The 14,815-nt window shown below is 40.3% G+C and overlaps 1 protein-coding gene across 3 annotated transcripts in view; it reads left to right on the forward strand.

Moving 5' to 3' along the window:
• Positions 1 to 14,815, forward strand: part of tbc1d23 (TBC1 domain family, member 23) — an 81,468-nt gene that overhangs the window by 53,320 nt on the left and 13,333 nt on the right. For all 3 annotated transcript variants that reach the window (XM_070870221.1, XM_070870223.1, XM_070870222.1), the window contains exons 9-12: positions 5,202 to 5,324; positions 7,662 to 7,754; positions 9,344 to 9,514; positions 11,388 to 11,430. In XM_070870221.1, coding sequence (XP_070726322.1) covers positions 5,202 to 5,324; positions 7,662 to 7,754; positions 9,344 to 9,514; positions 11,388 to 11,430 — 430 coding nt within the window. The remainder of the gene's footprint in view (positions 1 to 5,201; positions 5,325 to 7,661; positions 7,755 to 9,343; positions 9,515 to 11,387; positions 11,431 to 14,815) is intronic.

Genomic DNA, 14,815 nt, shown 5'->3' on the forward strand with positions numbered 1-14,815 from the left:
TATCAAAGCCTCCTGCACTTCTTGCTGCACCTCCAGAATTGCCCTCTTTCGGGATGGCCTCCAAGGCTAAGTGTCTGCATGCAGCCAAGCACCCTCCAGCGAGGAATCCACTTCTGTCCCTGACTCCATCATCTGCTCTTGCTCATTTGTGACTTGTGAGACATCAGGTGACAACACTATCGCATTGCACCCACCCAGGTGTACGTATTTGCGCTGGTGCTGTTGCACTTATGTCTGGTGACGGTGTGCCCTCAGAGGCTCCTCTGAAGAGTCGTCTTGCTCTTTCTCCTGGAGAGTGGGATGGGGGTGCTCTTGATGGACCTGTGTGAGAGTAAGGAGCTGAGTTCGATATGTCATATTAAGAATAGGTACAGATACCATTATACACATGATGAATATTCAGTCCCCATATGAGTGCCTGCTGTATATCATGTGGCTGTATGAGATGTAGTTCTGACACCAGGTTGCTGAAATATCCCTGTCTCTCCATCTCCGCCTTCAGCTGCTCTGCGACTCCTGAGACTTCCAGGGCCACCTCCTCTGCCTCAGTTATGGTGGCCAATGATGAAGAGCCACCTCCAGTTCGCTTCCTCCCCCTTTTATTGTGGGCTCTTTTTCCCTGCCAGGAGGGAAAGAAGAGACGTTTGAGTGAGAGTGATGGAATGAGTGTAAGGATTTATGGGTTACATCTTTAGAGGGTAACTATGATGGAGTTGGGTGCCAATGCCAAGTGGCCTCCTTGTGTGTTGTTAGTTGGTATGATAGCATTAGGATGAGGGTGAGTGTATGGGATGGTTAGTCAATGGGGATGTGATAATGTAGATAGAGAGGGATGGGTGGACATGCAAGGTACATTGATTTGAGTAATGATGTGCAGGAGCAGGCTTGGGAAGACAGAGTGACGGGGATGTGATGAGAGGCACAGCAGGATGAAGTTGAGTTGATTCTATGAGTGCAGCTTTGCACTTGCTTTTCCTGATCTAATGAGATAATCGAAATTGTTACAGCACTGCACCCAGGTCCTCACAACATCCCTGCTGTGTTGACCTCTTCTGCTATTTGGAGCCAGGCTCCTTTGGTCTGTTGGGGAGGCTTCTTTTGCCCATCCGAAGGAAAGAGGACCTCCCTGCGTGCTCTTACTCCCTCCACAAACACATGGAGGGTCTCATCTGAGAACCTGGGTGTAGCTCTCTGTCTCTGTCCAGGCATGTTTGCCACTCTTTACAACACTGCAATGGTGCAGTGCAGTGCCTGCACACTCCTAGCTGAACCTTGAAATGCAATGTGGCCATGGCTTCTTTAAATATCCTAGCTGAAGGCGAGTCATCGATGATGTCAACAGACCCGCACCATTTAATAGGGCCGAGTAACACGCAGAGCTGGCTTAATAGTACGGAAAGTTGATCTCTGGAGCGGGATGGAATGAAGAACGGGGTCACGACCCGCCATGGCAACCACCCGCATCTGACCCGCCCAGGTACAGAAAATTCCAGCCATTTTGTTTTATGCCTAAAAATTATAAGAAATTTAACAAATATAAGCTCTTTCAGGGATTTAAAAAATATTTGGTCCCCAGTATTGACTTTTATGGGTTCAGCTGGCCTTGTGCATCTTAAGGTTGTGTTTTGGCTGAAACATGTAGTTAGTCTTTCATGCTTTTGTATCTGACCGTCTGATTTTATTATAGTTCTGTTTTTTCCATTAGATATATTTCAGACTTTTATTTTTTGACAGGAAATTAACTGTTTTTATATTTTCTCAAACATATTTTGTATACTGCATCTCCAGCTGTGAAGGCAGTCTGACGTATCCTTTTTCCCTTGAGGGGAAGTCCTTAATCTCTGCCACTTTGCCAAACATCTGCATCTTGGATAGGAAACTAAGTGGGGAATCTAGTTACACAGACCAGAGACCTCTTGTTCCACCAGGTGGTTGGCTTCACTAACATATTTGTACTTCATTGAGATGAACTCCCAATTTTTAGTGTATCGAAAGGGTAATTTGTTTTGGCATCATTTAAAGTTGTATAACTGCATCTCATTGCAGGATCAATTTTTTAAAATGAACAAATCCCATTATCTAGATTCTTGATTCTTGAATTTTTGCTAGACTTAGGACTGCCAGCATTTTGTGGCATGGACGATGTATAGAAGACACCTCAAGTCGCTGGCGATTTATCACCGACGATGTCTCCGCAAGATCCTGCAAATCCCCTGGGAGGACAGGCGCACCAACATCAGTGTCCTCGTCCAGGCTAACATCCCCAGTATTGAAGCACTGACCACACTCGATCAGCTTCGCTGGGCAGGCCTCATAGTTTGCATGCCAAACACGAGATTCCCTAAGCAAATGCTCCATATGGAGCTTCTTCATGGCAAACGAGCGAAAGATGGACAGTGGAAACGCTACAAGGACACCCTCAAAGCCTCCCTGGCAAAGTGCGACATCATTACTGACACCTGGGAGACCCTGGCCGAAGACCGCCCTAAGTGGAGAAAGTGCATCCGGGAGGGCGTTGAGCTCTTTGAGTCTCAACGGCGAGAGCACGAAGAGGTCAAGCACAGGCAGCGGAAGGAGCGCATGGCAAACCAATACCACCCACCCCTTCCCTCGACGAATGTCTGTCCCACCTGTAACAGGGTCTGTGGCTCTCGTATTGGACTGTTCAGCCACCAAAGAACTCACTTTAGGAGTGGAAGCAAGTCTTCCTCGATTCCGAGGGGCTGCCTATGATGATGTTTTCCCAATCTAATCAAACCAGAAGATCGGCAACAGTGGTCGCTCTGTCAACATCAGGTGGCACTGTATGAGCTGATTTGCTGACGCATTGCTCTGACACACCCACTTTTGACTTGAGCTGTCACAAACGTAAGAGCTACCGAGAAATCATTCCTCGATGCCAATAATGGGGTGCCTCCCGCTTCCCACCTACAGAGGTTATTGCCGTGAGCATTAAAAGCAGTATGATCCTGTCAAGTGTTTTTCACAATTTATTTTTGGCTCCATACCAAAATACATTCATGTAGATTTCTCTGTGTAATTACTTCTATAAAAAAATGAACAATTTGAGAGATCGATATTTCTGAAATTCTCTTTAGTTTGAAAAGATGAATATTGGAGAATGAGTACATTTGTTTGTATAAGACTGCTAAATAAATGAGGAATTCAAATGCTGGATTATGTTTGGACATGGAAGAGTGGTATAGGATGACTTGGGGAAGTGTTAAGCTTCTGTGCAGTGTTTGCACTAAAACATAGTTGATGTCAAGAACTTGCTACATCCCAAATAATCTGCCTCAACTAAAATCCCACTGTTGCACCACTGCAGAGCTTTATTTTGCTGTTTTTTCTCTCTGATCTTGTCTGCAAGAGGGAGTGAGCTATTCTATTGTTTCAAAATTCCCAGATCCCCTTCCGCTTGGTGGTCTCCCTGTGGCAAATACCAATCTGGTAGTTAGGCAGGCAATCTATTATGAGGGTTCTTCATGTGCTACTCTGACAAGCTGCTCAGGGGTACATCAGCCAGTCCTAGGATAACTCTCCTTCTGTATGCCTTGGTGCCTCATAACACAGCTAAGAATAGTAATTCACACACTGGCATGTATCTGATTCTCTCCACTGTGTGACACAGGAAGGTGGAGATCCACATGCTGTGTTGCCATGGTGTCTGTGTTTACTGTCTTTTTCGTGTTTGGCAAGTAAATGCTGGCATAATTTGTATTTACCCTCCTTATGTTTGCCAATTGCAGAGGTGCATTGACTGCTGTGAAAGCCATAGCCACATCTTTATGATTTCATTGTTGATGTACTCTTGTGCAATGATTGGAACCACGGTGAAACTGAGGTGGAGCATGCAAGGAGGAAAGGGGAACATGTTTTAATATAGGAAAAAAAATGTACAAGGGACAATATAATATGTACACTATAACAGTATAGTTTAAAATCAACTTTGAATGACTGGGTGGTGCAATGCATTACCAGCTGTTCTTTCATCTCTCACACCTGGTTTGAATACAGCTCAGATCATAGGGGTGAAAATTTTCCTTCACTGCTGGCTTAGACAATGTGAAGTAAATTCTTGGCATGCATCCATGTTAATAGAATTCCCCTAATTTTGCATTACATTTGCAGTTTCACTTAGACCACAAGGCTAGATGGTATGGGAAATGAAAAACGCACACTGGAGAATTAGCGGCACCGTTCTGAGAGTAAAAGAATACATTTGCATTTATATAGCACCTCGGTGTCCCAGAGCTCCTCACAGCCAATGGATTACATTTGAAATGTACTCACTGTTGTAATGTAGGCCTATGTGGCAGTCAATTTGCGCATAGCAAGGTCCTACAAACAACCTTGCCAGACTAGACAACTGAAGACAGAGACAACTGGAGATGGGAACAGCAGTATAATCTATTTGTCATGTTTGTTGAGGGATTAATGTTGGACAGATACTGAGAGAACCACCCCACCCCCACCCCTACCCCCTGTTCAAATAGTGCCATAGGATCTTTTACATCCACCTGAGAGGGCAGACCTTAGGTTAACGTCTTATCTGAAAGCCAGCACCTCTGACAGTGCAGCACTCCTCAGTACTGCATTGAACTATCAGCCTAGATTATGTGCTGAAGTCTTTTGAGTGGGACTTGAATCCACAACTCAGTAACTTCAAGGCAAGAGAGCACTGCTGATCCCAGACTGACACCTAAGAGTAGTGTTAGTGCACAGTAAAGGGAGCTTTATTCCGAAACTGAGCTTAGAGTGCTTGATGCTGATCCTGAATGCAAAAATTTAAAAAAATACTACATTTTCCTGCACTGACATTCCTCACCTTGCTAAGCACAAGAATTCACCAAAAAAGAACAAAGAATACTTATTTTCTTTATCATTGTCAAAACATCTCTGAAACAGTAATGTATCTGCTTGTGGAATCTAAGATGGAATGAGGTCCAGCAGCATGGATCAAAGTTTGAGAAGTTGCACCGGTTTTTATCTAATTGATTAATTTTTTAAGTGCAATTGAAGTATTCCTTACATCTTGATCTGTAAACTGCACAGATTCAAACACCTGCAAGCCTCCAGTCTCCTTGTGGATCAGGTGGTTCATATTGCTTTCAGTTCAATTCCAGATATTTCTAAACTGCAGTATAACTATTGCTATGTTCACAATGATTGTTCACGACTAATAATGTTGCTCTTGGCAGGATAACCAAAACCTGTTTGGAAGTAATCTGCTAGGCCTGAAGGATGATGAGATGGATCTGAGCCAAGCTTTATGTTTGCCCATTTCAGTATCAGAAATACTACAGGCAAATCAACAGCAAGGGGTAAGATATTCAAATAAACAGGCCAACCTATTTAAACAAAAGAATTGAGCAAACTGTGAAAGCTATAAGATTCGTATTATACCTGTGAATATTTGTTCACATGAATGACTCATCATGAAGTATCAAGATTCCTTTTGTATGAATAGTGTGTCTTAGCAGACAATGAGTGTCTGTTAACATAAAAGCAAAATACTGCGGATGCTGGAAATCTGAAATGAAAACAGAAAATGCTGGAAACACCCAGCAGATCAGGGAGTATCTGTGGAGAGAGAAACAGTTAACATTTCAGGTCAAAGACTTTGCATTAGAACTGGCAAATGTTAGAGATGTAAGAGGTTTTAAGCAAGCACAGAGGCTGGGCAGGAAAGGGGAGGGAGGGGAGTAAAAAACAAAAGGAAAGGTCTGATCGGCTGGCAGGTATGGGAGATTAAATGAAAAAAAGGGATGATGGTTCAAAGCAAAAGGCAGTGGTAACGGGGCAAGTAAAGAGAAAAGATGGGTCTGAAAGAGCTATAAATGATAACACCAGAACCATTACCAGTAACTGCTGTCTGAAAAGGGGAGCAGTATCTGATTATAGTTTGGTGAAACTTCAGATAGTGCTTTCAAATCATTGGAGTTTGATTAAAATGTATTTTTTGAAGTAACACAGTTGAATCTTTGTTTTTCTGTTTTTGTATTGGTTTAATGCAACCCTCAAGTATCCTAGAACCTGAATTTTGATCTGCAGCAATCCAATGAAGTTACAAAATACATTTTGTGCTTTATCCAAAATAACTTTTGGTCTCAACCCTTTTTTATATGTTGTCATCACAGAATGCAACTGTGAATGTAAATGCAAATGTTATTTCAAATCAAAATGCAATCTTTACAGCCAAAAGAAAAATCCTTGCAGCTGATTCTAGTTACATTAAAAATTTTATTTTATTTAGAAGGATTTGCATTTCACTAAATAGAGGTGGAAAGTACACGGTTGTGTTCTGTGATAACCTCACAATTTACAACAGTGTTCAGATTATTGACCTTTTGTTAGATTGGATATTTACTTTAGAGCCTCGAAACAGTGTTGTAATTTGCTAAGATTGTAATGATGTATAAGTGACTATGATGTAAAAGTACTATGAAGACTTAATGGGACTATATAGAAATATAAACAGCATGATTCAATGTTGGCATGGTTAATTTTTATAAGTGGGTAAAGTATAAAGTAGACAGACAGATAGTCACCAAAGTGGATACTGAAGGTAGTGAATTGATCTGATACATAAGATGGTTCACATTAAAAGGGCTTATCAGTATTAGGAGGTTGTGGGGAGTTGGAAGTTCCTCCACCTCAAGGTAGGGATTGTAAGATATCGCCTATTGACAGATTGTATCTAAAACTTGCTTATAAATGATAGAAAATGGCCGTATAACATAAAATGGAAACTTTAGATATTCAAGATTTAAGGGAACGGCATAGAATCAGGCTAAAGGGAATAGCTTTGCTTGCGTGTTTATCTTTTAAAGAATGCAGAACTAGCTATGAGAAGCTAGAGCAAGGTTAAGACTGTGGAATAACACATTCCAATAGACTGAGATCAGTCCCACGTGCTATGGGAGATGGAGAGGTGGTGAAACCACTCAGCAGCCAGTCTGATGAGGGTTAACGAAACAGTGTAGCTCCGCTGATGAGCTGTAGGCCAACCGGTGGTCATAGAAGGTTTTGCAGAAGAGTCGCACACTTCGGAAACTGTATAACTGTGTGAAACCATCGTTCGTTGAAGGTTCACTTGGAACGCTTCCCCTACATATGCTTGAATAAAGATCGGTTGAACCAAGGTTTCGTCTGAGTGATTTTGTGGTCGCTATATGGGACTTCTTATTTCAGGGAGTCCACCTTGAAGAGAGAAGTCTTTTTACCCTACATTTTTTTTTATTTGATGGTATGTGGGCGTCGCTGGCAAGGCCAGCATTTATTGCCCAACCCTAATTGCCCTCGAGAAGGAGGTGGTGAGCCACCTTCTCGAACCGCTGCAGTCCGTGTGGTGAAGGTACTCTCTCAGTGTTGTTACAGAGGGAGTTCGAGGATTTTGACCCAGCCACGTTGATTGAATGGCAATATATTTCCAAGTCAAGAGGGTGTGTAACGTGGAGGGGAACTTGCAGGCGATGGTGTTCCCATACGCCTGCTGCCCTTGTCCTTCTATGTGGTAGAGGTCGCAGATTTGGGAGGTGCTGCCGAAGAAAAATATTGCAGAATAATATAGTTGAGTAACCATTTACACTGCAGTGCAAGCACCTTATTTTGTGGTATCTCTACTTTGTTTCTTATTTACCTTGTTTTTCACTTTAAAGGATGGAGTTCGGTTCTTTGTAGTAGATTGTCGACCTGCAGAACAGTACAATGCTGGGCATCTTTCTACAGCATTTCACTTGGATTCAGATCTGGTAAATAAAAATGTATAATGAATATTACTGGAAGAAAATGCATGCTATGCACAGATGTGCTAAGGTTGCTAAAATCAGGTAGAATGATTGCATTGCATTTTTTGACAATGTTGCAGGGACCTTCTGAGATACTTGTCTGCTTCGCAGGTTCAAATTCCGATAGGCTTCACACTGGGCTCTGATATTCAGAAAAGTTAGAAGGAACTTTCAAAGGAGTCTTGAGAAACAACATCCATGGCACTAAGACATAGGGACTAGGATAATTCCAAATTACAAAGGAAAACACTTGTGTAATTGTTGCCTATTCTCTTAAAGTTTCACATTTAACAGAAACAATTTCCAACAAGATAATCTTGAAAATGGGCATTTAATCAAAACCTGTTATTCTAACCTCATATAGATCATTGGTGAGGTCACATTTCAGATATTATGGGGAGAAATTTGGGTCATTTGCACCTCCCATTAGCGTCCCGGGGGAGTGCTAACTGGGCGGAAACGACTTTTCGCCTGGGTATGGCGCCGCTAACGACTCCCGCTAATTTCCATGGGAGATTAACGGCATTGGTAACCGGTAGCGGCTCAATTTGCTGCACCGACGATGATAATGTCATCACCGTGCACAGCAAACCCGTTTTTATCCCAGAACGAAAATTCAAGAGCCCCCCACCCCCCCGAAGCTGCGCCGGTTGATTCCAGCGACAGATTTGGGGGGCGCATACCGGGCTGTAGGCTGCTTGCGGGGCACTACGTAAAGGGGAGGTGGCGTTTGCACAAAAAAAAATCGTCTGATTTACCGGTCGCGGCCCATTGAATCATTGAACGTGGGGTCCGTGCCATGATTTTTGCAATGGCAACCTGCTCCCCAGAGCTCCAGGTAGGGACCTTCAGAGTCGGCAGCTTGGCCCTCCCCGCAAAGCAAGTGGAACGCGTTACGAGTGGGGCGGGACTTCCGCACCTGGTGCAGACAGTCCCGCCTCGCGGCTGTTACCACCTCAAACGGGGCACTATGCAATTTCTCTCCTCTATGTACTCTCTTGTGCAAGCAGTCTCGAAAGGACAGTTATTATGGTCTTGGGGTTCAGGCTGTGAAAACAGTCATAGTGCTGAACTTAATTTTATGACTGAAAAAATGATGATCTAAGTTTTTAAATTCTGAGAGGAATTGATAATATAAATGAAGCTGGATGACATAAGTATATAAATAGCAAGCCGGAAGCAAATCTACAGACTGGATGACTTTTTCCCCATTATGTGTAAGGAATTTGAGTAATTAGTACTGTATATATATTTCTTCTTCAAAAAAAACTGTATAAATAGCTAGATAAACTAAGACCAGGAAGATATCATCAGTAGAAAGCAACTGGGCAGCCATTTTCTGAGTTTAAAAAAATATTAGGCCAAAAGTTATTTTCTTTAAGCTACTTAAGGGAAATCTTGTTAAAACAACCACAGAACACTGCAGTTGGAATGTACTTTCAATAAATGTGACTCGCTAATTTTAATTTAATGTAAAACTACAGTCCACAAAGAGTTAACACATTTCTTGCAAACCTTTTTGCAACTTAATGGGATTATTTCAATTTTTACAGATGCTGCAAAACCCTGCCGAGTTTGCACTTTCAGTTAAATCTCTTTTGGAAGCACAGAAACAATCCATCGAGTCAGGGTCAATAGCAAGTGGTGAACATCTGTGCTTCATGGGAAGTGGCCGAGAGGAGGAGGATATGTACATGAACATGGTACTGGCTCACTTTCTTCAGGTGAGTTATAACTCGACCATACTTTAGCACCAGTTCTATCAATTACAGAAAGCGTTTTAGGAAAATAGTCTTGGTAGGTAAAGGGGATAAGGAAATGGAATTCCTACAATGTATACAGGACTCTTTTCTAACCCAATATGTAAGAAGTCTAACAAAGGAGGATTTGTTATTGGATCTCGTAATGAGGAATGAACCACAGCAAATAAAGGAAGTATGAGTAGGGGAACATTTAGGCAACAGTGGTCATCATAAGCTTTAAGATAATTGAGAAGGATATAAGTATGACGAAGACCATGATAATAGATTGAAGAAAAGCCAATTTTGCAGGGCTGAGAATAGAACTTGATAAAATAAAATGGACAACAATATTGGCAAACAATGATGTAGAACAGCAGTGGGAAATATTTAAAACGGTGTTCAAAAGAGTCCGAGAAAAATATATTCTGTTTAAAAAAAACAAGAACAAGCTAAACACTAATGAGACACCATGGATGAATAAAGACATAAGGGAAAATTGAGAGCAAGAAAAGAGGCATACACTAAGTACATGGACAGCAGGGGAGAGCATGACAAGAGAGAATATGAAGAGTTCAGGGGAAAAGTAAAAAAAATTAGAAAGACAAAAAAGAACTCGGAAATTAAATTATCAAGGAACATAAAACAAAATAGTAAACTATTTTACAGATACATAAATAAAAAAAAGGAAAGTCAGGATGGGAATAGGGCCACTAAGGGATGGACAGGATAATATCACAGGCAGCGATAGAGATGGCAGAATTAGGTGCAGATAGTTCAAAATCTGTTCATCCTTTTTAATAACCCATGTTTTTAATAACATGCTTAATAATATAATAAAAGCAAAATAATGTTGTATAAACCCTGAAATTTATACGTCGGATTATGTAACAAGTTGTGACTTTTTTCATTTTTGTTCTAAAAGAAATACTGAGACCCTTGAACAGAGATATTAAAATTTTTCATTCTGCATTCTGCACACAATCAAGCCTAGCTTGATATTTTCTTGGGAAACCTTGTAATAAGCCTGCACATGAAAATATTGCCAAGACACAAAGGTTTCTGTTTGCATTTTCTCTACATTCCATAGGTAGTTTAAAAAATGAGTAACTCTAGTGAAAATCATACTGATAACCCTTAATTGACCCTGCAAACTGTGATTCTCAACATCATGGCAGTGAGCACTGTCCAGATTCTACTGCCTCACAAGCAGGATCTCCTCGTGCAGTTCAGGATTACGTAAAGATAATGACCGTTAAAACAAGGTCTCCCATCCTGAGTCGTAGCTACCTTGATTAGTTCCCTCTGAGAAATAGTGACACATTTAAAATAATGAATAGGACTAATTTGGGAAAATTATTATTGTCCATTTGAGAAGGCTGAAGGAAAGCAGTTGAAAAGGCCCGAGAGAAGTATAACTGCAGGGCAATGAAATGTTTTCCAGTTGTGATTGAACAATCTAGCAAGGCTGCTAAGTTTACAACTGTTTAATAGGAAGTGCTGGAATTTGGTGCAGGAAGAAAATTCTATCTTTTAGGCCCAACAAACATTGAAAGAAACAAAATCTGCCACAGTTGAACACATGGCTGTTATCTATGATATTCTTATGCTTAGGTTGACCCTCAGCTAGACTTCGAATAATCATTCCTACCATTCCTTTTTAAAAAAAAACCCAGACCACTATGGATCAATTTGTGTGCTAAACTTAGTTTTATTTGAAGTTCTCCCCATATGGCCATTTGGCCTGTAGAATCCTGTAATGAATCTTCAAATTTGATTATAAAGTTATTCATTTTGTATTTATGCTCCATATTAAAGGACACCATTTGAGTTTTTTAAAAATGTTTTTATATTCTAGAAAAACAAAGAATATGTTAGTATTGCCAGTGGGGGCTTTATGGGTAAGTTCTCAAAATCTTTGAATGTTGGTTTTCAACAAAAGCTATTTCTACTGATCAAATCAATTTAATATTACAACGAAGAATTTAAGATGTTGATCTCAAATTACAACTTGCTTGATAAGGACATATTCCCAAACCTGTTGGAAATAATGAAATATTACTACTTTTGTGCATTAGTTTAGCAAGCATATATATATATAGGGCCCAAAATTACACATGGACTTTTTTTAGTGCAGTTGTCTGAAATCACAATATATGAAACAAAATGAAATTTCTTTATTCCTTTTTAGTATTTATAGATTTTTTTTCACCTCTACAGTGCTGGTGCCGCTGCAATCCCGGGCCGAAAGGACCCCGCACTGGCCCACACCTAACCCAGGCTGAAAGGACCCTGCACCGACCCACTGCCATCCTGGGCCGAAAGGGCTCCGCACCTGTCCCGGGTTGAAAGAACGGACCACACCTATCCCAGGCTGAAAGGGCCCCACACCGGCCCGCTGCTATCCCAGGCCGAAAGGACGCTTCTCCTTCCCCGCCCCCCCCCCGGTAGTGTATTCAGTTCCGCTGAAACAATGGCGTCTTCTCTCCGCCAATTTTCTCTTCTCTGCGCCGATTTCCTTAAGTGTAGGTAATGTTTTTCAAAAGGGTGCAGTGTGCCATTTTAGAAAAAAAATCTTACTGGCCAAACTCATTTAAATGACCAGAAATGGCGCTCCCGGCAGGTTCCGCCCCCAGTGACACAAAAAAAAGGAACTAAAAAAATCGAACGTACCTACTTTAGAATGCCGCAGAAACTTTAGTGAAACTTGCAGATTTTAGTTTGCTCAAAAAAAACCGTGTCGGCCAAAAAAACGGCGCAGAATGGTGGTGAAAATTAAGCCAATTGCATTGCCATTTAAACCTTAAAGTACATTGCCACTGCTTTGTGCAAACATTTCTATTTTTAGTTGATTGACAGAAAATCTTCATTCTGGTTTTATATTCGTCTTTATCCTTTACAATCAACATGTGAGGCTTAATATTGTCATAATTGGTATTATTTGTAGTCGGTTTTATGTAATTGTTATAGAAGCTCAACATCTCTTTCCACTTCCTCAGCAGCCATTTCAATAGATTTAATTTGCATTGTGCAGTCGTTGTCTATGTTCAGTTTTAGTCACCATATTGATCTTTTTATTTTCCAGCATTTTAGTGAATTGGCATTGTCCTGTGCCCAATTTTAATTTTTGTCAAATTTGCATGCTGTTTTCTGATGGCAGAGCCTTCCTTCAGTGTTTTTAGTGAAGGATTTTGTAGCGTGAGTAAGACGGACTATATTTGACTTTATTTAAAATAATATTGTGAAAGGCCATTGATTATTTGGGATCTCACAATACTTTGCATAAAAGCTGTGGTTCTGGATGACCAATATTTTATGGTACAACTGTTTAAATAAATTATTGATGAAAGTCAGGTCTTTTAAAGGTGATAGTGGGTAGGAATTGGTGACTGTGCCTTCTGAGCCTCTTCATAGTGTTTGTCCTGCGGCTACATTATTCACATTTACTGCTGTGATTTCCAGTCATTTAAATTATCCTTGCGCTTAATTCTCAATATAAATAACTTTTTAAAAATTCAAGCATAGACAAAAATGATGGTCAATATCAATCTTGAATTTGTCATTACATGACAGCCGAAGGGAAATTCTATTTTGTCAGCCGTGTCAGTAATTAACCTGTGTTATTACATTACGTTGAATGGCTGAAGATGGACTAGTGCTAGATTCTCTGAGTCACTAGAGACAATATTGATTGTTCCACAAGTCAGTGATAGTTTTGTGTCTTCAGAATTTATTGAATGAAAGATTTTCTGATTTTTTGCACATTAGAGTATCCAAAAATTCTAACAGTTTGTATTCAATCAACTTTAGTAGAGAAGGGAACCATTACAATTCTTTAATGAAGGCACATAGTCTGAATTGTGAGGTAACTAAAGTGCTACAGATTGAAGCTGGCCAGATACTTACTAGCTTTTGTGCAATGGTAGTGTTTTATGTTTTAAAACCGTTGATTCGAGGGAATCCAGGAACAAATGTGATACTCAACTATAGTCAGCAGAGAAAAACCTTTATGATGTTGGGATGATATAACAATTCAGTAGAATACACTTTCCCTTTAACTCTGTGAAAGTGAAATCTGTTTGTGTATAATTGGTCAGAATATAAACCTAGTTAACTTTTTTAAAAATTGCTTTCTTTCCCAAGGGATATAATGCTGTGCTTTTCTGAGGTTATCTACTGAGCTACAGGATGCAAAAATAATTTTCTATAAACTTTTAGTAACCATTATATATAAATTTCAATAACTAGAATTATTTTCTGGTTATACTGCCTTTCTGATTTTATATAGAAGTGCCTTCATTGTACAGTACTCAATATACGATTTTCATATCTTGCCATACTAGAGCTAAAATTGGAGCAGTGACTATTGTATTAAATATATATCCCTCCTCTCACCAACTGCAACTTTCCTTTGCTTTAGAACATTAAGAATTATACAAAACATTGTGGGAAGGCTCTGATATATTTGATGTCCTTGGTCGCTGTTGGAAGCTGCACCCTTTCTTTTCTTTGAAATCTTTTCTCTCCAAATCATTTCACCCTTAAACTCTGTCCTGGTGATCTATTCCCTTGTTTATCATGGGCATTGAGACTGTCTCAGAACAACCTTTTTATTTTCAGACACACTGCAGTAATGAAATTTAGAAGATTGTGCTGCATTTGTGAATAGTGTATGCTAATATTTCATTAGTTGGTGCACTGACTAGGAAATACATTGTTAACAAATTGTACACCATTTCTGTGTTACAAAAGAATGCCAATAATTAAGGTGAATGGTTTTGATAGTTATTTTTTGGATGTTTCATTGTATCAAAATCTGGTTTTCCAGCAGGATAACACAAGTACCTAATTGTCAAGAGTTTGTGGAAACAAGCAGTGACTTAATGTGTTTAGTGATTATCACAGGGTTAGGATGGTGCACGGTAGCATCAAGCATTCATCATAGCAATAGGTCCTGTGCCCAACAAAAGGAATGGAATCTAAAGTTGACCTGGCTAGGTGCTGTTGAGCTATTTTGTTTATTTTTGTTATTTCCTGCTAATTTTCTCCCCTCTCCGAAAGATGGTGATGATTTTTTTGCTTGCGCTTTATTTCCAAGTCTGCTGGTTTTCCTCCTTGGCACTTCATCCAAGTGGCTGTTGATCATATGTGATGGTGAATGTCAAAAGCTATTTGACTCTGGTGGGTATCAGTCAAGACCAGTCCTGTTCCCACCTGATGTCCAGAAAATTCATCTCTGGCTGGAGCTGCTGCATAGAAATCAGAAGTAGAAACACTGGCAATTTT

The sequence above is a fragment of the Pristiophorus japonicus genome, unplaced genomic scaffold (assembly GCF_044704955.1).
Source record: "Pristiophorus japonicus isolate sPriJap1 unplaced genomic scaffold, sPriJap1.hap1 HAP1_SCAFFOLD_1194, whole genome shotgun sequence".
NCBI classification, from domain to species: Eukaryota; Metazoa; Chordata; class Chondrichthyes; family Pristiophoridae; genus Pristiophorus; species Pristiophorus japonicus.